Below are 27458 nucleotides of genomic sequence, written 5' to 3' on the forward strand. Positions count from 1 at the left end.
GATCGTCGTAATCAAAGGACTCAAGAGTACTCATGAGAGACAAACTGTACTGCCTTGAACAAAATGACGAAATACGTACAGGCTAGGACTCAGTGATGAGATACATTGTACCTACCTTTGACAAAAAGCTGAGATATTATTGCCAACCTTTCGACATAAAGATGAGATATAGTGTACCAACCTTGGTCACACTGAGCACAAAGATAAGATATAAATGCATCTATCTTTGGTAGAAAAATGAAACATAAATGTACCTACCTTTGGCAGAAAGATGAGATAGAGACTTATCTCGGGCACAAATGCTATAATATCTCGACATTTGGCACAAGGATGAGACATAATGGGTTTACTTTGAGCATACAGATGATGTGTACCAAACTTGGACACAAACATGAGATATGGTATACCTACCTTGGGTTCAACGATGAGAAATGGTTTACCTACCTTGGGTACAACGATAAGACAGGGTATACCTTCCTTGGGTACAACAATGAGAAATGGTTTACCTACCTTGGGCTCAACGATAAGACAGGGTATACCACCTTGGGTTCAACAATGAGAAATGGTTTACCTACCATGGGCTCAACGATAAGACAGGGTATACCACCTTGGGTTCAACGATGAGAAATGGTTTACCTACCTTGGGCTCAACGATAAGACATGGTATACCGGTACCTACCTTGGGTACAACGATAAGATATGGTTTACTTACCTTGGGTACAACGATGAGATATGGTTTACTTACCTTGGGTACAACGATGAGATATGGTTTACTTACCTTGGGTACAACAATGAGACACATGGTCACGGTTGTAGCGATGATTACGATGATGGAGGTCAAGGCATAGTTGAGGTCAAGCTGCGACCCCAGGGTCATGGAGACGGTGGCCCCGAGGAAGCTCAGCACTATGACGTTGTAGATACAGAGACCAATCATCTTAGAGTCGTTCAAACCATCAATTTTCACCTGTACAAGAAGTCAAGAAGATTCTTCTCATCGTGTTCATTATTCATTGTGAACATATATGGTGAAAATGCAGAAATAATTTTGTCTGAATAATGTTGAAACTTGTACGCAACATGCCATACCGTCTATGTCGTGAAACTGATTTTCTTTCATCGTACCCGTACCTTTGCATTTCACCAATTCATGCGCCTACACCCATTGGGCTTTTCTCAATAGACTGATGCTCCGAGGTATATAGATGAAACGCATGGAGATAATAACGAATGCCATCTTCGTTATTTCGAGGAACACACGGTTCGCGGTTGATATAAACATCAGGTGATTGTTGGTACTGACTTGCTTCTGATGGTCTTCTTTTACTTGAACGTAGAAATTACTGTACTCAAGGCTTGCACAAACGTATTACACGAACGTGTAAAGGACATAATGTATGGATGTCAAATTGTTTATCATGATGGAAAGAATGTATGGATGTCAAATTGTTTATTATGATGGAAAGAATTTATGGATGTCAAATTGTTTATTATGATGGAAAGCATTTATGGATGTCAAATTGTTTATTATGGTGGAAAGCATTTATGGATGTCAAATTGTTCGTTATGATGGAAAGAATTTATGGATGTCAAATTGTTTATTATGATGGAAAGAATTTATGGATGTCAAATTGTTTATTATGATGGAAAGCATTTATGGATGTCAAATTGTTTATTATGATGGAAAGCATTTATGGATGTCAAATTGTTCGTTATGATGGAAAGAAATTATGGATGTCAAATTGTTTATTATGATGGAAAGAATTTATGGATGTCAAATTGTTTATTATGATGAGCAGAATTTATTGATGTCAAATTGTTCGTTATGATGGAAAGAATTTATTGATGTCAAATTGTTTATTATGATGAGCAGAATTTATGGATGTCAAATTGTTCGTTATGATGGAAAGAATTTATGGATGTCAAATTGTTTATTATGATGAGCAGAATTTATTGATGTCAAATTGTTTATTATGATAAGCAGAATTTATGGACAACAACGTCTTTATTGACGTAGAAATTACTGTACTCAAGGCTTGCACAAACGTATTGCACAAACGTGTAAAGGACATAATATATGGATGTCAAATTGTTTATCATGATGGAAAGAATGTATGGATGTCAAATTGTTTATTATGATGGAAAGAATTTATGGATGTCAAATTGTTTATTATGATGGAAAGCATTTATGGATGTCAAATTGTTTATTATGGTGGAAAGCATTTATGAATGTCAAATTGTTTATTATGATGGAAAGCATTTATGGATGTCAAATTGTTTATTATGATGAGCAGAATTTATTGATGTCAAATTGTTCGTTATGATGGAAAGAATTTATGGATGTCAAATTGTTTATTATGATGGAAAGAATTTATGGATGTCAAATTGTTTATTATGATGAGCAGAATTTATTGATGTCAAATTGTTCGTTATGATGGAAAGAATTTATTGATGTCAAATTGTTTATTATGATGAGCAGAATTTATGGATGTCAAATTGTTCGTTATGATGGAAAGAATTTATGGATGTCAAATTGTTTATTATGATGGAAAGCATTTATGGATGTCAAATTGTTCGTTATGATGGAAAGAATGTATGGATGTCAAATTGTTTATTATGATGGAAAGAATTTATGGATGTCAAATTAGAAATTTTATTATGATGTGAAAGACATTTATGGATGTCAAATTGTTTATTATGGTGGAAAGCATTTATGAATGTCAAATTGTTTATTATGATGGAAAGCATTTATGGATGTCAAATTGTTTATTATGATGAGCAGAATTTATTGATGTCAAATTGTTCGTTATGATGGAAAGAATTTATGGATGTCAAATTGTTTATTATGATGGAAGAATTTATGGATGTCAAACTGTTTATTATGATGAGCAGAATTTATTGATGTCAAATTGTTTATTATGATGGAAGAATTTATGGATGTCAAACTGTTTATTATGATGAGCAGAATTTATTGATGTCAAATTGTTTATTATGATAAGCAGAATTTATGGACAACAACGTCTTTATTGTGAGGATCAGAATTTGCGGATGCCAAATTCTTTATTACAAGGAAGGGAATATTATGGATGTCAAATTCCTTGTTATGTGGAAGAGAATGTTGTGGATGTCGGCTTCTTAACTTTCTTTTATTTCCACTGTAGTAAGTCCACACAGAAACAGGCGCTGAACATAATATCACCCGTAAAGGAGATCAATGCACAGTTATATTTGTATATTTACATATGTATAACTCCCCGTTTTAGACGGCATTTATCAAATACACAATCGCTAAATATGTTGATCTTTATGATTGTTAACAGAGGTATTTCAAGGTTCGTATGTTTAATTCGGTTCCAAGAAATGTTAAAGAGTGTATTTACGGAAAGGTCACAAGTACCTTTCCATTAAGCACCAGTAAAGTATGCAGTAATGTAATAATGAGTTTAATAAAGCACTTTCTCGTCAATTTCCATAAACATACCGGGATGTTCGCCAGCAATTACACATAATGACCAATGGTAATGACTGCATGCACAAACAGATGGACTGTATATATTCATCAGTATTGGTCAACCGATATCAACAGAGAACGTCTTCGAATATTTCTCATAAACCGAATTAGTCTACGTTATACTTACAACAAGTTCATTAGCGATCTCAAGGCTAACCTATGTGATGAAGTTAGGGTCTTCGTCATGGTTGTCTTGACACTGTATTGTGCTATTAGTTATGCTCATCACTGAATCCGATTATATATCATTGTCTTGTCAACTACAGTAACATTACCTGTATTAGTCAAATACAGTCTAATCATCGTTAATAAAATAATTACCTGTATCTTAGTAAACAAGCATTAATATACTGATGCCTTAATATTGTTCCCTATATGAGATTTACTGTAGGCTAATTGTTGAACGTGGAATAATCGTTATGCCTGCACTGACCACATTGAAGATAGGATTGTTTACAGATTGAACCAAACGAGTAAAGTACAATTGTTTTACAGAAACCATATCTATCCTTATTTTGTTTTGTTTTATACCATTCCGGTGTCCGTTGCTTCACGAAAACTTTAACGGCTAAAAGCTCCATCACTTCGGGATATCATCCACCATTCAAATGTTACGTTGAAATACTTTTAAAGGGGCGTTTAAGTCCAATTTCATTAATTCTCGTGTTATGGGTTTCCGGACACTTAGGAACATCAATCGTTGTCTCGATCTTTGTTCAAAGAAAGCTAAATATGTTAAAGATTTGTCAAATTTTATTAAATGTATCAATAGAAGTTTACATATAAATATATGTAATTAAATGTTTGTATCATTCTCTAATGGCATCCTTGTATATATAAATATAAATATACATGTATATTGTATTGTACATTATCCTGCCTCAATTATATCTATCCAATGCCATCTTGGTGTATATATGTATATAAGGTTTTTTTCCACTTCACTCATGTACCACCGTTGGTGGAAGTTGAAAAAATACAAAAACCTTCGAAACCTTCGAACAATTGTAAAACGTATCACAAAGTTGTAAAAAGTTGTCATAAAGTCAAGCCATCATTCAAGAATCTACCGCCTCAACAACCCTCGTTACAGCCGAGTGGGCACTGCTGTCCGAAAACGTATGATCCAACGATATTCTTAGAATAATTATCCAAAGACCACATAAACAGGTATTATTCCCTCAAGTATTTCTTTTTATGAAATTTGAAAATAGAATCCTCTATAAAGGAACGTTTAGGGTTGAAACTCACTTACTCACTTGGATGTTGATACAATACGTAATTTTAACCGATTCTCTCCTACCGTCTCTCACACATTCAAATTTACTACTCGCACTACAGTTCCTCATTTAGAAAATTTAAGCGAAGTCGAATGGGTATGGCCATTAAATATAAATGTTATGTACCAGAGGTTATGGAATTTTTTTGGTATATATAGTAGAACTAAAATGTGACTGATATATTTCGGTCCCATCCATGTCCAGGTCCCATCACTGGTCACTAGCATACAAAGAAAATCTGGGTAACGCTCACCCACGTCGCCTTCGTTTCATCCGATAATACATTAGGAGCTCATCATGTACTGACAATGACAAAATACAGATGTCCATAACGGATCGATTCTATTGGCCCATAAGAGTAGATGTCCATAACGGATCGATTCTATTGGCCCATACGAGTAGATGTTCATAACGGATCGATTCTTTTGGCCCATAAGAGCAGATGTCCATAACGGATCGATTCTATTGGCCTATAAGAGAAGATGTCCATAACGGATCGATTCTATTGGCCCATAAGAGTAGATGTCCATAACGGATCGATTCTATTGGCCCATAAGAGTAGATGTCCATAACGGATCGATTCTATTGGATGTCCATACGGAGGATTCTACTGGTCCATAACGGATCCATTCTATTGGCCCATAAGAGTAGATGTCCATAACGGATCGATTCTATTGGCCCATAAGAGTAGATGTCCATAACGGATCGATTCTATTGGCCCATAAGAGTAGATGTCCATAACGGATCGATTCTATTGGCCCATAAGAGCAGATGTCCATAACGGATCGATTCTGTAGTCTCCTGTAATTAAGTGTAAAGATACTTCATTTGAATTGTGGCACTCATAATGTTTAAAGATAAAGAAACACACACGGGTTAGTACTAACATATGGCACCAAGATAAGAAATATACACACACCCCACCCCCACCCCCCAGATATGCCAGGCTGAACTCTGGTATTCCCTTGTACTGATATGTGTATATCACGCATTCTTTGAAGAGGGACGTCTCGATTCTGGTTATATTTCATTGGTCTATTCAATTTTTCATTTGCACAGCGTTTGTACATACATTGGAAGGTTTAGGGTCTCTGCTGCTTGAGTGTATTCCTTGTTCACTTGGGGAGATGGAGTAGCCTAGTGGTTAAAGCGTTCGCTCGTCACGCTGAAGACCCGGGTTCGATTCCCCACATGGGTACAGTGTGTGAAGCCCATTTCTGGCACCCCCGCCATGATATTGCTGGAATATTGCTAAAAGCGGCATAAAACTAAACTCACTCACTTCTCACTGACAACGAGTGAGTGAGTGAGAAGGCTTTTCATCAGCTTTAAGCAATAGTCTAAGATGTTGAGGAACCCCAGTACATAAAACCCACATGTCATGATATGGAGCGTGATCACCAAACCCCTTCAGAAAGATCCAACCCTAACGAACACGATTAGGAAAATTTGAGCTTTGATTATAGCTTTCAAATCCGCGATTCATAACCCGATATTGACCCTACCCAAATATAACCTCCTAAGCTAAGATGGCATTTAAAAGAATCTCCTCAATAACAATTAGCGCGATGCTGTCAGAACTACATAGCGTTTATCGACTTCAACCCGATATTGTACACACAGCAATATTGGCACAAGCAGGAAGGAGAGTTCATTAATCGTTACTAATTATGAAGATTACTTCCCCTAATAATTATGAAGATTACTTCCCCTACTAATTATGCACTGATCAGTGGAAAACCTTTGTCTTCTAATCATGTCCAAAAATGGGACAGAGACGTTGATGTTGTGAACATTTATCACACCAAGGCGATGATTAGGCAGATAGATCTTCCAGTTGTTTATGAATACATAAAGGTGCATAATTAGTAAGGAACAATCTGGACCACTTCAGCCTTATACAAACCTGCCAATCAATGACATGTGTTAATTTCACGCCTCCTTATTGCCCAGTATATATCGATAGATAGGTAGTAGGGCCTGGACGGGTAACCCGGATACCTGGGACTGGTGGGTAATGAGTTGGATCAGGGTACCCTCTCAGTAAGCGGACTCGTTATGATCATGTGACCAATAGATTAAACAATGCTATATGTTATTCTTTCATGATTAAAAGGCTGTATCGTCTTTGAAGATTTAGATAAAATTACAGTCACTTCTTTTGAATATATATAATACATGGTTAAGATATTGAAAAACTCGACATTTAAGCCTCCGAGCTGAAGAATATATTGCCATTTCTTACAAATTTGATGTCAGGAATTAACATAACGGGTATCCGGGTAGGGTAGGGTAACAGAAAATTTGGACCCGTCCCAGCCCAAATAGGTAGTGAGTGAGATGGTACGCTTTTAGGAGTTTCCCAGAGGTACCAGTGTTGTTGACACGAGAAACGGGTTTCAAACTTTGTGTCCATGCTGGAAAACGAACTTGAGCCTGAGCCTGGCGAGTGTACGTTGTAACAGGTAGGCTACAACACCGGCCCATATAGACCGATAAAAGAGTTAGCTACATCATTGTGAATACAACAAAGATTACGTCGCACTGGAATCTTGGTCAGAAGGTGATATGTGAAGCCGGTCTTCAGAAGATGTACATCTCAGTAACCCATCATGAGAGAGAGAGAGTACTTCTAGTGTCCTTTTACCCTAGAGATGATAAATCTAATATGCATTTATTGAATTTACAAGAAGATGAAAAAGGAATGCCTAGATATCTATATGAATCAACTGTTAAGACACGTTCACCTTATAAAACCATTTCTTATTTCTCGCTAAGGGTTCACCTCTTCTAAAAAACAATAATTTGAGTTTTCTCTAGATTAACTGTCAACATTAGTATTCTGATCAAAGTATTTCTGTACAAATGCGAAAACCATCTCGTTAGTGTATGGTACAGGTTCATTATATCAGTGGGTAAGACTAGGTTGTAATCACAGTCACGCCTGAATGATTTGTCTGACAACTGGGGCGTATGACTTTTGGGACGTCTAACGTTTGGGAGTAAACCGTCTGTGAGCCTGACCACCGGAGCCAGTTAGTTAGTTGCAGTCAGTTTGAGTCAAAATCTTCCCAATGAATTGCACTCTAACTCAAAATCACCGTAAATGACTCAAACCAACGCCAAATTCAATAGGAAAAACATACCAACTCTGAGGAATTTTGTCAATCTTTGTCTACAAAATAAAAAAATGTTGTTCCACAAACGATAATTGTTTTCATTAGCTCTATCACGATTTGTGACAAGGGTGTAGCGACAGCTTAGGTAACAGCCAGGTTAGGGAGAAGCACGTGCGATGTTGATTTCATCTGTAGGGGATGGTATCAAAAGACATCACACTGTGATTCTGAATTTGACATGGACTCAGTTAAGCTGGTTTTATAACGCGGCATGGTGAGCTAGCACAATAAAACCTAAAGCCTAAGTCGGGGCTAGTACAAGCAGACACACATACACACGCTTGCACGTCGTCATATAAGCGAAATATTCTCAAGTACAACGTTAAACCCCATTTCAACTCACCTCGAATAGTCTGCACTTTCATTAAGAAAGAAGCAGACGATACGAACGAATGAACGGTGTTACTTCCCTTTACCTAATGCATTCGGATAAATATCGGTTCATTTCAGAAACGGAAATATACGAGTTAGCAAGTTACTTAACACGTGTTACGACTGATTTCGATGAGGACTCCGTTAGCCGCCTACATGGCAAACACACGCCCGCTTCTTAAGCAATCAAAAGTTTGTGTTTGTAATGTAACTTTGTAAGGCAAGGTAAAATAGTTATTTCCATTTCATGTAAAAGGGTTGGTCACTGTGATACATTTTACTTTACATCAGGCGCAGTCATGTCTTATCAAAATGTCGGCGTCCACTTGAATCTCTCTCCTACATTGTGATCATATTTTCAATCAATGCGACCACTGAATAAACATAAGTTGACCAAACGGGTTTTATATTCGCAGAGAAACTCCGTTTTGTCGCTGTAATTACTCTATCAATACTTTTTTGTATTTGCTAAGACTGTACAGTTATTAATTGATATCACGGAGCGACCCCGTATCAGTTAGATCAATGACTGACTGTGTATTCACCTTCCGGGTTTCCCAGGCGAGGAAAGTCCCCAGCAGCAGTAGGATTCCCTGTATTCCGAACAGAGTACCAACAAAGTAGATCTGATTGGTCGACGTACACGTCTGCACGTGACTCCGTATCTCGATGTCTCTATCTTCGTACACCTGGGGATACGTGAATTTGAAATTGTTATATTTTGCTAAATGTGTGAGAATATAGGTAACGCACTTGAAAAAATCTAAAATATGTGACAATGGGACCACTTAGGGATCAAATACCAAACTTGGTCCAAAGTTGGTCAGCACCGTAACCAAGCACGTTAGCCTCACTAATTTAAATAGTAAAAGTTTGAGACCAGCGTTTCTTTTGGCTTCCCATCACATTAAATGACACAATTATACAACTGAAATACATGTACTACAACCGACTATTTCATGATTTGTAACCATGCCCATCCGTGTCATTCCGGAAAAGCCGAACGGCGGTGTCAAATGCCAGAGAGAGGCGAGAATCGACCAACGAGGCTTTATTTTCGTATTTTCCCAATAGCATCGGCCTTTATTGATTGAAACGTTTTTCGTACATTTATGAAATATCACTAGAAATTACTCTTGCACATTTTAGCATTGATTCCTAAGTGCTTATCAACGTCTTTGGAGTATTTTCAGGAGTAACACACTTTCCAAAGCAATCGCTGAATTAACCATTAATACCTGAGACACTCTGTTTTCCCATTACCACGTAAATGAATATTCATTACATATGAGTCTACTCTTGTTAGAGTCGCAAGATCACTTCTATCGCATTATCCACCAAGGACGATCACATCACCGGCAATGGTGTTATAAACTCATGGGCCAAAGAAAGTATAGGACTGGAAAAATTATTTTTTCACTGTCATTGACATGGTTATGAGAATTGGCAATGTCGGCCCCACTACTGGGAAGGGAATACACCGCCAAAACGCAACACGTTCGAACGGTAGGAGTGATGACGTCACAAATGTGGAAAGCATGTTTCATGCTCCTAGCACGTAATGCACGTGCAGAGTTTCGGTATAAATGCGATGCATCGGTCCAGTCATAGTACAGCTGCTGATTTCATGAAAAATATGCCACGACTGACGCCAGAACAGAGAGAGAGGGCCATAGGGATGTCCGATATGGGAGCGACGAACGTCAGAATTGCAAGAAGATTTGGTTGTACGCCACTGACGATAGCAAGACTCCTCCAACGATTCAGACAGACAGGTTGAACACAGGACAGGCCGAGGAGGGACGTCCACGTGTAACCAGCGCACGTGAAGATCACCATATACGCCTGATACACCTCCGAAATCGATTTGTTACGGCAACGTCAACGGCCGAAACAGCGTTGGGACGTCGTATCAGTCGAAGGACTGTCCTCAGACGTTTGAGAGCAGGTGGAATACGTTGCTATCGACCAGTCCGTGGAATGAGACTAACTCAACAACATCGACTTGACAGACTGCAATGGGCAAGACGAGTATACCGCTGGCAAGTGCGTGATTGGCGTAGGGTCCTCTTCACCGATGAAAGTCGGTTTTGTCTGCACAAAAATGACGGCCGACAGAGAGTTTACAGGCGACGGCGTGAACATTTTGCAGCATCATGCATTCAAGAAGTCCATGCTTATGGTGGAGGTGGTGTGATGGTATGGGTTGGGGTGGCATTATTGGCGCCCAAACGACACCCTTGGTCGTTATTCAAGGGAATCTCAATGCTAACGAGGACCGAAATCAAGTCTTGCAGCCTGTCGTCTTACCTTTCTTGAACAATCAACCAAATGGTGTATTGTTTCAGCAAGACAATGCAACTCCCATACAGCAATAGCGACAAGAAACTTTCTTAATCAGAATAACGTTAACGTGCTACCCTGGCCTTCTCGATCACCAGATATGAATTACGATCGAGCATTTGTGGGATCATTTGGGAAGACAAATTCGTGGTCGTCATCACCCTCCACAGACAAGACAAGAGTTGGAAGTGGCACTGAGGGAAGAATGGCAGCGACTGTCAAATGAAGTCATCCGACGCTTGACGGCATCGATGCGACGACGTGCACGAGCGTGCATTGAGGGTGCTGGCGGACACACACGCTACTGACGTTGTGATCGTTCTGGAACAAACTTTTCTGTCTTTTGTGTGCGCAATTCGTCAAAGGAATATCATTGTAACTTTGGTATTTACCCCCTGACTGTTTGAATGTCAATGTCACCTTGCAGTTCTTTCAACCAGGTAATGATTTGTACCAACAGCAAAGTGCAAATGAATTGCTACAAATTACATCTATTACATAATCCAAATCTTGTGTTTCTGTTTTACTGATCTTCAAAATGACCTATACTTTCTTTTGCCCATGAGTTTATTACACGGAGTATTTGATTACAAAGCATCATCATTATCGTAACTAACACAACTATTAGTGGTAATTTCCAGTCATTTAGTATTCAACGAGAACGTTTACTTACAACTGGGTCAAGGTCGTTGTTAATGACCTCGAGTGGGTCAATGAAGGTCCAACTGAGTAGAACCACTGTGTTGATTGCCACCAGGACTCCGACCATCATAAACAGTTGACTGTCTTTCAGGACCTGGGGCGGAAATAAACATCGATTAATAGATATTTGTGATGGAAGAATATTTACTGTCTCTTTTAACTTAGTACTTTCCAATCCAAAACGAAATGGGTCATTACTGAAAATATAATCGCTCCAGCTAAGCTATATGTTATCTTCAAACAACCGGGATGATAAAATATACATGTTAAAAGAAAGATAAGTGTTGACGACAAACAGTCCATGCAAGAACGTTTCTGGTTTGTAAAAGATAACGCCAAAACATCTTCGATGGTTTGCACGTGCCAAACACGTGCTTAGGGAGATCGAAATCAAGCTCAAACGTCGAATCCTACAGCTGCATACTTACAACACAAGCTGAGGTGTAATCGTCCGTGGTCCCCTGCCATATTTTCAGATGAGGCACGTTTCATATAGTAGTAAACTAGAAATCGTTCCAATTGTGGGCACAAATAGACACTGAAGGGTATTGTTTGGATTTATTACGAGTTGTTTGTGGTATTATTGCCGATATGTCAGCCATGTTTGTGTTTTCTGTGTGGTTTTCAAAAAGTATGTACTTGCTCAAAATTGGTCAACTACAAGTCAGTTGCTTGAGATATGCTTTTGGAAGTGTGACAAAAAGTCGGATTGTAAGCGACCGCCTCCGTGTGCAAGTGGTGTAGTGGTCAGAGCGTCCACCCGGAGAGCGGAAGGTCGCGAGTTCAATCCCCGACCGCGTCATACCAAAAGACGTTAAAATATGGTACTTGTTGGTCCCTGCCTGGCGCTCGGCATTAATGGGTACAACAAGGACTGGTCGGTTGGGAGTCAATATAGTGTGTCTGAGTGGGGTATTCATGCTTCACTGCGGCATGGTATCTCAGTGGGCTAGCACTATAAAACCAGCTTAAGTCTGTGCTGGTACAAGCAGCCGCACATACACACACACACGCATGCACGTCGTCATATGAGCGAAATATTCTCAAGCACGACGTTAAACCCAATTTCACCTCACCTCACCCGGATTGTAAGAATAAATTCTAATCCATACGTCTCCTTCAAAGAAAACCTATGGAAACTAATGGTTCATTTAAAATCGTTATTGGTGTTACGTTGGTGTCTGTACACCGTGACATGTGATTACCTTCTTCTGTTTCGTGGCATTCGTGAAGATAACGTGCACCCTCCAGGTCTTCGCGAACAAAGCACCGAACGCCATGGAGAAGCCCAGCGTCAGGAGGTACACCTTGGACTGGGAAACACAAGGAGGATGCATAGCATCAGTGAATGAACAAATATTGTTTAATGCCGCAGTCAGTAATACGCAAGTACTCTGAATGCATCTGGAAGTGATGAACATGAGACAAAGACTTTTTTGGACGGCAATTTCTTTTCGTTTGTTAGGCGAGACGTTTCGGAATTAATTCCGACTTGTTTTTCAGAAGAATGATACAAACTGGTTCTGACCATATATATCAATAAAATCCTTCTCTCGTGTTCATCTAACATTCACTCACTCACGCACTTACTCTCTCTCTCTCTCTCTCTCTCACACACACACACACACGCACTCTCAGAACAATGTTATTCCACGACAGCATATTAACAAGAACCAGTAACAGTTTATATATCAAAGTAAAAAGATTACTGAGAGCCGTGTAATTGATAGCAATACTTAAGTTACCACGTGTGTAATGGAATCAGGACGAGGTAAATCAGTGGTTGATATCAGGAGCAACGTTCAGAACAGTACAAGCACACGCCATTAACAAGACCTAGTTTAATCTAGAATCCTGTGGGGGTGGAGACAACAGTGGAGTTTGTCAGTGGCAAATCATTGACTATAGGATGGATATCGTTATGTGCCAGCGAGGAACAGAGACTGACTAACCGACCCCATCAAGACAAGCATGGTGTACAATGGATCTGTTCTGACCCGAAATCTTCGCAGTGTCTCTTAACAGTAATGCAGTATAGGGACATAAAGACATTAGATTAAGCTCATTCTTAAGGAGACAGCCATACCTCATCGCGGCCAGTGTCCAATGTTTTCAGGACCAAATGCTCGCCTCATATGATCTCAAACGAGTGGCACAAGGGTCTAGGTGCCGCATTTCGCAATTCAGAGTTGCGTCCCTTGTGTAGGCCAGAACCCTATTGCTGTGGGTTCGATTCCCTGTTCAAGAATTACCCAACTGGTACGCGTATGAGACCTACATCTCAATCCATTTGCAGTTTTGTAGATCGGTGTCTCATTGCGCAAAGGTATCGTAGCGACAAGGTGATCTTAACCCCTTCATTTAACACAGGCATACAACAGTCGTAGCGCTAAGATCGTTTGGACAACATCTCTAATAGTGGCAGGCATAGGTTTAGCGATTTGGAAAGTGATGGTGTGGTGCCAGGAGATTCAGTGAAGAAGGTAATGTCTACTTACCACACACAGGGCTGGTACAAGCTCATTATTTGTCTGCTCTAAGAACACTGTGATGTAGAGGAGTACACAGCCGAAAAGGATGACGTTGTTCAGGCGTGGCGACGACATCTTCACAATGCTGGTAGAACATAGAAGAAAGTATACATCAAGCGTGAGAATAGGCTTGAGAATAAATACTTTACAGTTTCATTGATCATGAGATGTGAGAGACATGCAGTAGCAAAACCTCACCCCAGCGTATATATGAGCTCAGCTTGAAGGGTTAAGTATTTTCATCATGGATTGAAAAGTCACAGTTCAACCAAGTGTGTATTTAAATTCAAATGTTCCAGTTTACCCAACTGCAGATGAAAACTCAGCAAACTGCATCCCCAAAGCCTCCGTTAAACCAACTACAGTTTGTGTGAAAGTGTCAGTTTAAGCAAGTCTATATCGTAAGCCTCACTCTAAAGATCGAATGTGTACTTTTAACCATGTGTAGATTACAGGTCCAGCTCGAGACGGTACATTGGAGATCGCATATGTCTCAGTTTAACCAATTGTGATTTTGAGCTTCAGCGTCTCACTGTAACTGACTGTAAATAATATGTCTCAGTTTAATATGTTATGGATTTGGAGCTCGAAAGTCTCAGTGCAGGACACGGTTCTGGATGCACAGAGATTAGTCTCACCGTATCTTTCTATAATGAATGTTGAAGGCAAGGAAGAATATGCTGAGGGCGATGCCGAGCGCCGAGATGCAGCATATGGACAGATACAAAGAGAAGGACAGGCGGGTAGTCGTCAGATAGATCGTCAAGGAATCCTTCGGTATCTTTCCACCTAGAACAGTAGACGTTACGGAACATATCTTTCAAAACAGTGTGAGTTATATAATTGTACAACAGAGCTTTATAGTTTAAAGTATGACTGCAAAAAGGAGTTGGGAGAAAACACACACACTTTCAATAATACAAGAAATGATTAATTGGTAGATAAGGGATAAGCAGGTGGCCACATATATAACCAGAAAGTATTGAGAATTTAAAGATTGTAAAATTTTATATTTTTTTCACTCATTACTCACGTATTAATGTGAATATTAGCAGAACATAACTCCAGATTCAAAGACAGGTGAACAGTTAGTATTTTGTCAAGTCACCATGGGCAGCAATGCAGGCTTCAATGCGGCGGGTCATACTACTGATCAAAGAAGTTAGAAAGCCGTGATCCATGCTGTCCCAATATCGGACCACCTCTTCTTTCATTTCAGCAATATTTGTCAGATTTTTCTTATTGACACTTGCCTTCATAAGTCCCCAAGCATTTTCTATTGGATTTGGGTCAGGGCTATAGCTTGGCCAATCTAATAATGTCATATTTTGGGTCCGAAACCAGGACTGTGAATGCTTTGAACGATGTTTTGGGTCGTTGTCCTGCTGGAAAATCCAAACATTTCCATAGAACATGTGAGCGGATGGAAGTAAATGTCCCTCGAGAATATCTGTGTACCGCTCACTGTTCATGTTCTTTTCAAATACACAGAGCGGCGTTGCCCCTAACACAGATATGCCACCCCACACGTTAAATTACGGACTGTATTTTGGGCGCTGATACAAAGGTTTTTCAGTTTGTTTGGTTAAGAATTTCAGTGTATTAGGAAACAGCCACACAGTACTTTCATCTGAGAAAATCACATTGTCCCAGTTAAAATTTCTATGCTGTAAGCACCAGTTCAACCTTCGCTCCTTTTGTTCAGGTTTCATGATCGGTGATGGAATTCCTCGACTTTTCTGCCAACCCATTGCATGCAGCTCAGTTCTAATTGTCTCCTTACAGACAGCCACAGTTCCTCTATTAATCATATCCAGCCTTAAGTTTTCTAAACTCCTTCGTTTGTTTTTAGAAACAAGAATACCAAGCTGCCTCCTGTCACCGTCAGTCAATTTTCTGGGCCTACCTTCGCCTCCCTGGTGCTTAATGCCATATCCATTTGCAATATTTTTCAAAACACTATAAACAGTGGACAAAGGGATGCCTGGTTCTAAATGAAATCACTTTAGCTGATCTGATGTCTTTGTTATAAATCTCTAAAATCAACTTCCTCTTCTCTAAATCATCCATACTGAGGATCACTGAAAATGTCGTCTGCCAGCAAGTAAACAAAGGGGAATAACTCTTCACAAACTAATGAAAAAGGATTAACGGAGTTGTCTCTCTTGAATGAAACCAAGCACTTGATAGCTGGTCAAGGTTGTTTATACTAGAAATCCAATTAAACATATTTCTAAAATTCTCAATAATTTCTTGTCATACTATATCAAAAACATTTGCAAATGGGCGCGTGAGTGAGTGAGTTTAGTTTTACGCCGCTTTTAGCAATATTCAGCAATATCACGGAGGTAGCGACCAGAAATGGGCTTCACTCATTGCACCCTTGTGGGGAATCGAACCCGGGTCTTCAGCGTGACGAGCGAACCCTTTAACCTTCAGGCTGCCCCACCGCCCCAATTTGCGAATGACTCGTTGTCTATAAGACTTGCGATCATAAAACCATCAGGGAAAGGCTGGCCGTCATGGTCGCCGTAGCGATAAGATGTTTTCTTGGGACGGGGCCGTTGTCATTGACAACGTAACCTCCGTTGTCATTCACAACGTAACCTGTGACAAGATGGATATCAGCGCGGTAAGGGCTGTACTACAACACATGTCAGGTCTGTAAGCAAGTAATACGGGTGTAACAAGCAGGTGAATTTAAACAAGGCGTGACCGAGGGTATGAGCAGATCAACGTCGGTCATGTATGTCACGTAAGTCACGATGACGTCAATCAGACAACGGTTTTTGGTTTTCCAGTTTGTGGTATAGTTTTGTATAGTTTTGAGGGCAGGAGAGATGTGTTCAGTCCTTTTAATTTGACAGATCAATCGCGCGGCTGAATTTTGTGCCTTCTGTATCCTGTAGAGGACTTGTTTTGGCACACCAGACAGCAGAGTTACAATAGTCCAAGCGGGATGTTACATATGCTTGAACTAGAGCTTGTGCAGATTTCACAGCCAGGTATTGACGGATCATACCAATGTTGCGCAGATGGAAATAACATTGGCGACAGACATTGCGAACATGGGGTTCCATGCTGAGGGCAGAGTCAAAGATTACACCAAGATTGCGAACATGTGGGCGCATTTTTATTGCAGATTCACCGATGCAAAACTGTGGAAGCAGAAGCTTTTTCTGAAGTCGAAGAGGGTGGAACACAATGAGCTCAGTTTTATCATCATTTAATTTTAAGATAGTTCGAAGACATCCAACTCTTGATAAAATAAACACATTCTTCTACTCTTGAAAAGGAGAACTTGGTTGAAGATGCGTCAGATGGCTTGAAGGATAAGTAGACTTGCGTGTCATCAGCATAGAGGTGCATACTTAAGTTGTAGGACCTTACAATATCACCGAGGAAAGATGTGTAACATGTGAAAAGTAGGGGGCCTAGGACGGAGCCCTGAGGCACTCCAAACTTCAAGTACGTTGCCTCTGACCTTTCACCCTGGATGACAACTGCCTGCATCCGGTCTGTTAAGTAGGAGACAAACCACCTTAATGCAAGATCTTTGAAATTGAACCTGTTGTCAAGGGTAGAGAGTAGCACGGAATGGCCAACAGTGTCAAAAGCAGCTGAGAGATCCAGCAATACAAGAATGGCCGCTCCATCGGTGTCTGTGCCTCTTAGGATGTCGTTCTGAACCTTCAGCAACGCAGTTTCCGTGCTGTGGAAGGATCGGTAGGCAGATTGACACTCTTCATAGAAGCTGTTTCTGCTCATATGGTCTCTGAATTGAGAAGCAACAATGCGCTCAATCAGCTTAGAAATGAATGTCAAATTGGATATTGGTCTGTAGTTTTTTAACAATTCGTGATCGAGATTCTTCTCTTTTATGAAGGGTGTGATAATTGCTGTCTTCAGTTGACCAGGCATTACACCTTGGCTTAGCGAACTGTTGGTGATATACGTCCAGATAGGAAGAAGAGATTGAATGGTTTGTTTCAAGAGCCACGTTGGTAATGGGTCAAGCAAACATGATTTCGCTGGACATTTGGAGACAAGTTTGGACATTTCATCTTCCGTCACAGATCTAAACGAGGACAAAGGAAGGGAGTTCGTGATTACTGGAACTTTCGCGGCATCATGGTTATATTTGAAGGATTGGCGTATGATGTTGATCTTGTCACTGAAGAAGCCCGAAAACCGATTAGCCAGTTCATCAATAGATGTGTGAGATGGGAGAACAAGAGAGTTCCGTTTAAACAACAAGCTGTTGGCAATTCTGAACACTTCCTTCTGTCCAGTAGCTGTATTAATGGCATCTTTATAGAAGTCTGATTTTGCAGCCTCAATCAGTGATGCTAATGCATTACACTGTTCACTATGCATCTGTTTGTGGATGGTCAATTTAGTTCTCCTATACTGACGTTCCAGCTTCCGCCTCTGTCTCTTTGCAGCACGGATGTTATCATTATACCACGGAGACTCAGGATGGGTTGTGATGGTACAGGTTTTGACAGGTGCATGTTGGTCCGCTAGCTGTCGGAGCAGTGAATCGTACATGTCCACAGCGTCAGAAACAGACATGCCTCGGTAACTGACACATGCTGTTGATATATCTTCACCGAGAGACTTAATGTCAACGTTTTTCCATTTCCGATACGTGACAACATTCCTCGATCTTTTCTTGACTCTGATGTTCACAGTAAAGATAATACATGTGTGGTCCGACTTGACAGAGTGATCAAAGGTCATGTGTTTAATGTCCAGTTCCTGCTCACGGACGATCACCAGATCCAGAATATGACCCCTGGAATGGGTTGGTTCACTGACAACTTGTATGAGACCATGGGTATCCAGGATATAGAGCAGACGTTTTGCGTTAGCATCTTCAGGATTGTCAATGTGAAAATTGAAATCCCCACACTAACAGTTTTCCAATAACTGTGTTCAGTGTATCCAAAAGTGCCGAGAAATCATCAAAGAATATTGTGGCCTGTAAAGCACTATAACTGAATCGGTAGTAGCTCGAATGAATCAAAATGTCTAACATCAGTCAGACGACGCAATTTTAATCTATCATCATACACAACACCCACTCCGCCACCTCGCCTGTTAGATCGGGGTACGTGAGTAAGTTTGTATCAATTTGGAACAAGTTTGTTAATTGGCAAGGCATCAGTGTCATCACTTTTTAACCAGATTTCTGTAATTGCCAAACCATTTAATTTACTATCCCCAATAAGATCATGACTTGTTCGTGCTTTGTCATTTAAAGGTTCACATGTCTTTATAGATCTGACATTTAACAGTCCAATGTTAAGATTGTAAGTTTTGTATGTCGAGAGAATATCCGTAGAAATTGAAGAATTCTATTTATTTTGTCCTCGAAATAAAAATATGTTTAAACCAAGTATATGCCTCCATAACCAATGCCTATATGAAAACCCCAAAAGCACAGAAACACGAGATGAATTCGTATCTAACCAGCCTAATATTTCACTCATTGAACGACGAGCAAATATTGATAGCAATAATTACAAGACCTTTAAAAACTTACGAGACACTCTGTCACGATAGACTCCTTGTACAAGAACAGGTGTTATAATCATCCTGGCATTTCTCTGTCATATCGACTAAGTAAACTCTCGATAAGAGACCCATTATCGCTCCACCGTCCGACTGTGTTTGCACTATGTGTGTACCTATTTGTAGCCAGCACTGCTCTAGGCAAGTGCTCCGAGGGGCACAGTGTAACCAGTGTGTTCTGATTGTTATACCTGTTTTGTTATACCTAACGATTGTTCTATATTGTTATACCTGCCCATACGATGGGTGTAGCTGGTAGCCATTCGATCTTCACATCGGCGACCAGGTTCGGATCATAGAGACCCACCATCTGCACCTCACCACCTGTAAATGTACACAGAAACACTTAAGAGTGTAGTTTGTAAATAGACAATGTTATTGGTAATTTCCCTTGACATTATCTCCGGGACCACGAGCAGCTGCGAGGCATACATGTTCGTCAATAAAGAAATCACTGACGATTGACCATATTTTGAAGTCTGAAAAACAATGCATGTACATCGGACAAACGGGATCACAGATTCATTCCTGTTCTGGGGCGGTGGGGTAGCCTAGTGGTTGAAGCGTTCGCTTGTGAAGACCCGGGTTCGATTCCCGACATGAGTACAATGTGTGAAGCCCATTTCTGGTGTCCACGTCTGTGAAATTGCCGGAATATTGCTTAAAGCGGCGTAAAAACATACTTACTCACTCACTCACTCACTATCCTTTACTGTCGTCGGTGTATCCATCCATCCATCGATCGATCTATCTACACATAATTAATGTCCGAAGGCGAAGAAAAAACAAACAAAGCTAGGATAAAAGCAGAAGCACTACCTAGGACGATACCGGGACGTAAGATAATTGATATAAGGAGTATTTTAACGAAAACTTATCAACCTAATCTACACGTCCAAGTACATTTGCGGAAGCAATTCAAAGGTAGATTGTTCATTTTGTCCCCTGATGGAGTAGATAGTTACTCTGGTTCTTATATTTCAAACTCTAAAGTACGTTAATGACGAAGCACATCCGTGACTGATTGAAAAAGACACCTGTATGTTTCCGCATACGACGGCGTTGCTTTGATCGGTTAGCGATAACACGCTGCTATTGATTGACAGTCGTTGCTTTATCGCATCATTCAAACAGGACACGGCCGTGCATCAAAGATGGTGATTGTGTGAGGAGATAATGAACGGTGTTGGGTAGCACCTGCAGAATGAAATGCGGTTCTCTAGGTTTCTATTTGCAATCTAGAAGTAATTATCTTTAATAAAGATCTTAATGGACCGTTGCATTGAAACGCCAGCAGTATCGTGAAATTACATTTCTCATTGAATGTATCATGCTGCGGTAATGAAAAAATATGATAGTGACATCTCTTAGCAGTGTTTATATAATTGTTTCCATGGTAACCAAACACATACACGTTCAAAGTGCAAAAGGGGCAGTGGGGTATCCTGGTGGTTTTATAAATGGCGTTCGCTCGTCACGCCAAAGACCCGGGTTCGATTCCCCACATAGGCACAATATGTGAAGCCCATTTCTGGTGTCCCCCGCCGTGATAGTGCTAGAATATTGTTAAAAGCGGCGTAAAAGTAAACTCACTCACTCACACAAAGATAAAATGAAACCGTATGCAGCAAGAATGAATGTACCCTGCATAATCACAGTCGCACTCGTATGACCATGACGCAGCGCATATACTGCCACGAACCAGTCTGTGTAACATGACGTGTAGCTTACGACACACTACGTTCTCGCGGTATGGATTCTTACGGGAGAATGTACGTACGCACAAATCATTGACGTTACAAACAAAGACGAGGATAAATATATCGATCGATTATCACAACGTTTGTATTGATTCCTCGCTTTACCTACAGGCTGGGTGACTGTACTGTAGGTATCTTGTTTGGTGTCCTATTTGAGTGGATACACGACGAAGTCATGAATACAATATTGAATGTTTGAATCAAACAAATGAAATGATTGTTTGAAATATTTGTAAATATTAAATATGTCAATGAAATATGCGAAGAGAACATATGTTATCTGAGATTTGAAACAAGCGTTGTTGAGTGTGTTCTTTGTTAACAGCAAATATCCCGACTGATTACATGTACATCCACTGAACTCATGATCAGGCTGATCTACCTTCAGTCGACATTATTCACAAATACTGAACACATGATCACCCCGACAATATTCACTCTCACCAAACTCACCCTGAACACGATCTACCTTCAGTCGACATTATTCACAAATACTGAACACATGATCACCCCGACAATATTCACTCTCACCAAACTCACCCTGAACACGATCTACTTTCAGCTGACAATATTCACTCTCACCAAACTCGCCCTGAACACGATCTACCTTCAGCTGACAATATTCACTCTCACCAAACTCACACTGAACACGATCTACCTTCAGCTGACAATATTCACTCTCACCAAACTCACCCTGAACACGATCTACCTTCAGTCGACATTATTCACAAATACTGAACACATGATCACCCCGACAATATTCACTCTCACCGAACTCACCCTGAACACGATCTACCTTCAGTTGACAATATTCACTCTCACCAAACACACCCTGAACACGATCTACCTTCAGTTGACAATATTCACTCTCACCAAACTCACCCTGAACACGATCTACCTTCAGTCGACATTATTCACAAATACTGAACACATGATCACCCTGACAATATTCACTCTCACAAACTGGCACCCTGAACACGATCTACCTTCAGTCGACATTATTCACAAATACTGAACACATGATCACCCCGACAATATTCACTCTCACCGAACTCACCCTGAACACGATCTACCTTCAGTTGACAATATTCACTCTCACCAAACACACCCTGAACACGATCTACCTTCAGTTGACAATATTCACTCTCACCAAACTCACCCTGAACACGATCTACCTTCAGTCGACATTATTCACAAATACTGAACAAATGATCACCCCGACAATATTCACTCTTACCAAACTCACCCTGAACACGATCTACCTTCAGCTGACAATATTAACTCTCACCAAACTCACCCTGAACACGATCTACCTTCAGTCGACATTATTCACAAATACTGAACACATGATCACCCCGACAATATTTACTCTCACCAAACTCACCCTGAACACGATCTACCTTCAGCGAACAATATTCACAAATACTGAACACATGATCACCCCGACAATATTCACTCTCACCAAACTCACCATGAACACGATCTACCTTCAGCGGACAATATTCACAAATACTGAACACATGATCACCCCGATAATATTCACTCTCACCAAACTCACCCTGAACACGATCTACTTTCAGCTGACAATATTCACTCTCACCAAACTCACCCTGAACACGATCTACCTTCAGCTGACAATATTCACTCTCACCAAACTCACCCAGAACACGATCTACCTTCAGCGGACAATATTCACTCTCACCAAACTCACCCTGAACACGATCTACCTTCAGTCGACAATATTCACAAATACTGAACACATGATCACCCCGACAATATTCACTCTCACCAAACTCACCCTGAACACGATCTACCTTCAGTCGACATTATTCACAAATACTGAACACATGATCACCCCGACAATATTCACTCTCACCAAACTCACCCTGAACACGATCTACCTTCAGTTGACAATATTCACAAATACTGAACACATGATCACCCCGACAATATTCACTCTCACCAAACTCACCCTGAACACGATCTACCTTCCGTTGACAATATTCACTCTCACCAAACACACCCTGAACACGATCTACCTTCAGTTGACAATATTCACTCTCACCAAACTCACCCTGAACACGATCTACCTTCAGTTGACAATATCCACTCTCACCAAACTCACCCTGAACACGATCTACCTTCAGTTGACAATATCCACTCTCACCAAACTCACCCTGAACACGATCTACCTTCAGTCGACAATATTCACTCTCACCAAACTCACCCTGAACACGATCTACCTTCAGTTGACAATATTCACTCTCACCAAACTCACCCTGAACACGATCTACCTTCAGTTGACAATATCCACTCTCACCAAACACACCCTGAACACGATCTACCTTCAGTTGACAATATCCACTCTCACCAAACTCACCCTGAACACGATCTACCTTCAGTCGACAATATTCACTCTCACCAAACTCACCCTGAACACGATCTACCTTCAGTTGACAATATCCACTCTCACCAAACTCACCCTGAACACGATCTACCTTCAGTTGACTATATTCACTCTCATCGAACTCACCCTGAACACGGTCTATCCTGAACATAGCCACGGGGTCACCTTTCTCATTAAATGCCACTTGACCCCTGACCCCTCTGTATTTGACATTCAGCATCTTGGTCCAGATAAGGAGGCCAAGTTCGTCATCATTGTAGGCAAAGTCTTCGAGCCGTTTGGGGCTCCCTTGAAATTAAAACAAACAAAGACATTAATGTAATCATGTTAAAATTGCTATGGTAACACATCCCATTCAACAGAATTCCATTTCCCAGAAATACATCGTCATTAAGTATTTTCGACAAAACAAACAGTTAAAAACGTTGTAATTATTTTTGTTTTCTTCAGCAAACCAAGGTCGCCATAACAGCCAACTGACGGAACAGACCCAAGTCCGCTGACTTGGTTAATGAATGTCATTGTATCCAATGATGTTAATGACTGGATTATTTACAGACCGCCTTCATATACTGCAGAATTAGATGAACCGACACGCAAGCCGTTTGTGAAGAGGCGGCTCATTACAGCATATACCGCTTCGTGTTTGTCTGGCAGCCTGCCTTACATTTGTTAAGGTTTCCGTCAAAGTACCAACTTAGGTATTTAATGGAATGACGTGTTTTTGCTGTTCGAACAATTTTAAGGTTTCGAGACAACAGAGTTGACCTTCGTCCACATCTGTACAAACCGAAATATACTAGCAAAGATGTAACTTATTCTTTAATTCCTCAGACGGAGCAAAGTTATGTTCTTCATAAAAAAGGGTCGATTAGTTTAGGAACATAATGGACATGGCAAAAGAAAGTCAAAACTCTTACATATGATATTAAGTATAAAGTACTTATTGTTGCATACGTTAAAACAATAATCTGTAAACAGTCGGCAGAACCTTGTAAATGTAATGTCCAAAACACAACGATGGTATCGAGATCACATACATCACCATCGAAGAACCGCGTTTTGTCAGTTAGATTTTTATCCATCAAACATTTGTGTATTGTCAACGTATATGCCAGCGAGGAAGAAAACGAGGACACGAGGTGTCCCGACTGTACAAACGAGGTGTCACGGTGTACTTTTCAATTTCAAATTGTATTCAAGTTGTAATGTAGTGGCTCAAGTTGTGTTTACAGCATGCACAATGTGCTTTTGATGCAGAAGTTGTGACCACAGCGTGCACAGTCAACATAGTGAATTTGTTAAAGGTGTCTCCAGAGCGTATAAGCACGTGAAGATCCGGGTTGGAATTGATCTTCAATAACCCATGCTTATCGTCAGAGGCGACTGACGAGATTGGGTGGTCAGGCTCACTGACGTAGTTGACATATGTCATCGTATCTCAATTGCGTAGATCGATGCTCCTGCTGCTGATCACTGGATTATCTGGTCCAGAAGTTAGTTGCCTCTTACGACAAGCATGAGTTACCGAAGATCAGTTCTAGCCACGGGGATAGACGATGAGGAGCAGCATTGCCCAAACCATATCAGAGTAGGACATCAACACACCGAGCATCAGCATGTACAGGACATCAACACACAGAGCATCAGCATGTACAGGACATCAACACACAGAGCATCAGCATGTACAGGACATCATCACACACAGAGCATCAGCATGTACAGGACATCAACACACAGAGCATCAGCATGTACATTGCGATTTCAGAGTATAGATTTTAAGCCGCCTTGAATATTACATGTGCAAAGCTATCTCAACACTCCAACACGGCCCTCGTCTCTTTGCAAGGATTGAAGATTAAAGAAATTAAATGAGATGACTCCAGACTCGACTGTAAAGCATTTCGAGTCGGGGGTCATCTCAGTTTGTTTTTAATCTTCAATCCTCGCAAAGACACTCTATGTCCTAACAAGTTAGCGTTGTGTACAACGGTATCCGGTGATATCATTCTGGAGTACATGAAGAATCGTCTCAACACAATAAAAACATGTTGGAAATCGAAACCAAAAGACAAGTCAGTACGTTAGCTATTAATCTACCCACAGGCTATATGAGAAATTATGTTGTTTAAAATACATGTACATATTTACACTGTGTACAGTTTTACTCCTTCTTGTATGTGTTTTACCAAACTTTTAATATTTTATTTTTTAGCATCACTTGTATAGCACCTGTATATCACCATACAGTATTTTATATGTGAAGTGCCTTAGAGTGTTTTTTAATAAACAAATAAGGCGCTATAGAAATCTTGTGTATTATGTTATGCCCCCTCTACACGGAGCCCAGACAGCGAATGGGCCTTCTCCCAGGAAACACTACCTAGTCAAACCCACCAAGAACTTTCCGGAGAATATGAAGGCTCCCCAACACTGCAGCCTTTGACCAAGATATTCTTGATCGGGTGCTATGCCTTCCCCGGGGGCAAGTCCCATCTCCAGTAAGGTTGGTTTGACTACCGGAGGAAGGCTGACTGGGCTGCGGAGGTATACACGCAGCCAAAAAATGGTATTCTCCTTGGCTTTCGGTAACCCAGTAAATAAACCAGCTTCGGGGGGTCAGCCCTAACTGGGTGATGTACGTTTGGTTCTGGGAATAAAATTCCCCTATCGAGGCCCACCACGGAGAGGTGTACATCATCAGGCCCTTGTGTATTATTATTATTATTATTATGTTTTACAGATTAAAGATAGTATGCAGCAGAGAGGGTTCGGGTGATCCTGTCACAGTCAGGCTGGTAAGGCTCATCATCAGCTCAGGGCGCTTGCCCCCTCTACACGCAGCCCAGACAGCGAATGGGACTTCTCCCAGGAAACGCTGCCTAGTCGAACCCACCAAGAACTTTCCGGAGAATATGAAGGCTCCCCAACACTGCAGCCTTCTGCATTACCCAGAGTGTCAGAACGGCTGTACTCCCGGTGGAGAACCCGGGCACTCTCCTGATCTGCGCCAAGAGATCAGGAGGAACCAAACCAAGGGCACCGAGAACAACGGGGGAGCCTGGCGACAGTGTACTTGGGATGAATTATTATTATTATTATTATTATTATTATTATTATTATTATTATTATTATTATTATTATCCAATGAAAATTAATCCGCATTTCTCTCACCAGTATCAATAAGTTCCGTGAGGGTGTCATTGAGAGCTAACGCCAGGGCCCAGATGGAGTCGTATCCCATGGGTGCGGCCTTGGTGCCAGGGTAGTTGACGTTGTTGGTCCTGTTGGCGTATATAGCCAGATACTGTGAGGGGGTTATGCCGGAGATGGCGGCGATCTCTATAGGGCTGATGTAGAGTCTGTCGACAGCGATATAGCCTTCTACTGCTCGCGACATCTCCTCCGGCGTACAGTCCACGCTGGCGTCGGGAACCAGCCACCAGAAGTCGTCGAACCAGCCGTTGATCACCCATACGATCTTACTGCCGTAAAGTCCCACCTTGTAAGCCTGAAGAAAATTGTGTGTGAGAGGAAGGTGTGCTAGTCCTTTTGATTCAATTATAAACTTTTCAAATTGAGTGAGTATGGTTTTACGTCGCTTTTAGCAATATTCCAACAATATCACGACAGGGACGCCAGAAGTAGGCTTCACACGTTATAACCACGTGGGCAATTGAACCCAAGACTTCAGAGTGACGAGCGGACGCTTTAACCACTAGGCTACTCCACCGCCCCTCTTAGATTAATAGAACGTAGAAAATAAAGTGGAGTGGGTCTAAGATATATATGTGTT

The 27458-nt window shown here is 40.8% G+C and overlaps 1 protein-coding gene across 1 annotated transcript in view; it reads right to left on the reverse strand.

Annotated features, from left to right (window-relative positions):
• Nucleotides 1-258: 258 nt before the first annotated feature.
• The window catches only part of LOC124268342 (gamma-aminobutyric acid type B receptor subunit 1-like), a gene marked incomplete at its 3' end in the record, with an annotated part of 55527 nt that continues 28327 nt past the window's right edge, over nt 259-27458 (reverse strand). Inside the window, exons 6-15 of the mRNA XM_046703317.1 lie at nt 26837-27173; nt 23789-23950; nt 19727-19819; nt 14557-14707; nt 13886-14003; nt 12593-12700; nt 11359-11481; nt 8888-9031; nt 746-967; nt 259-378 (exon numbers count right to left, since the gene is read on the reverse strand). Of these exons, the coding sequence (XP_046559273.1) occupies nt 259-378; nt 746-967; nt 8888-9031; nt 11359-11481; nt 12593-12700; nt 13886-14003; nt 14557-14707; nt 19727-19819; nt 23789-23950; nt 26837-27173 (1578 nt within the window). The remainder of the gene's footprint in view (nt 379-745; nt 968-8887; nt 9032-11358; nt 11482-12592; nt 12701-13885; nt 14004-14556; nt 14708-19726; nt 19820-23788; nt 23951-26836; nt 27174-27458) is intronic.

The sequence above is a fragment of the Haliotis rubra genome, unplaced genomic scaffold (genome assembly GCF_003918875.1).
Source record: "Haliotis rubra isolate DU_JTF1 unplaced genomic scaffold, ASM391887v1 Scf1371, whole genome shotgun sequence".
Lineage (NCBI taxonomy): Eukaryota > Metazoa > Mollusca > Gastropoda > Lepetellida > Haliotidae > Haliotis > Haliotis rubra.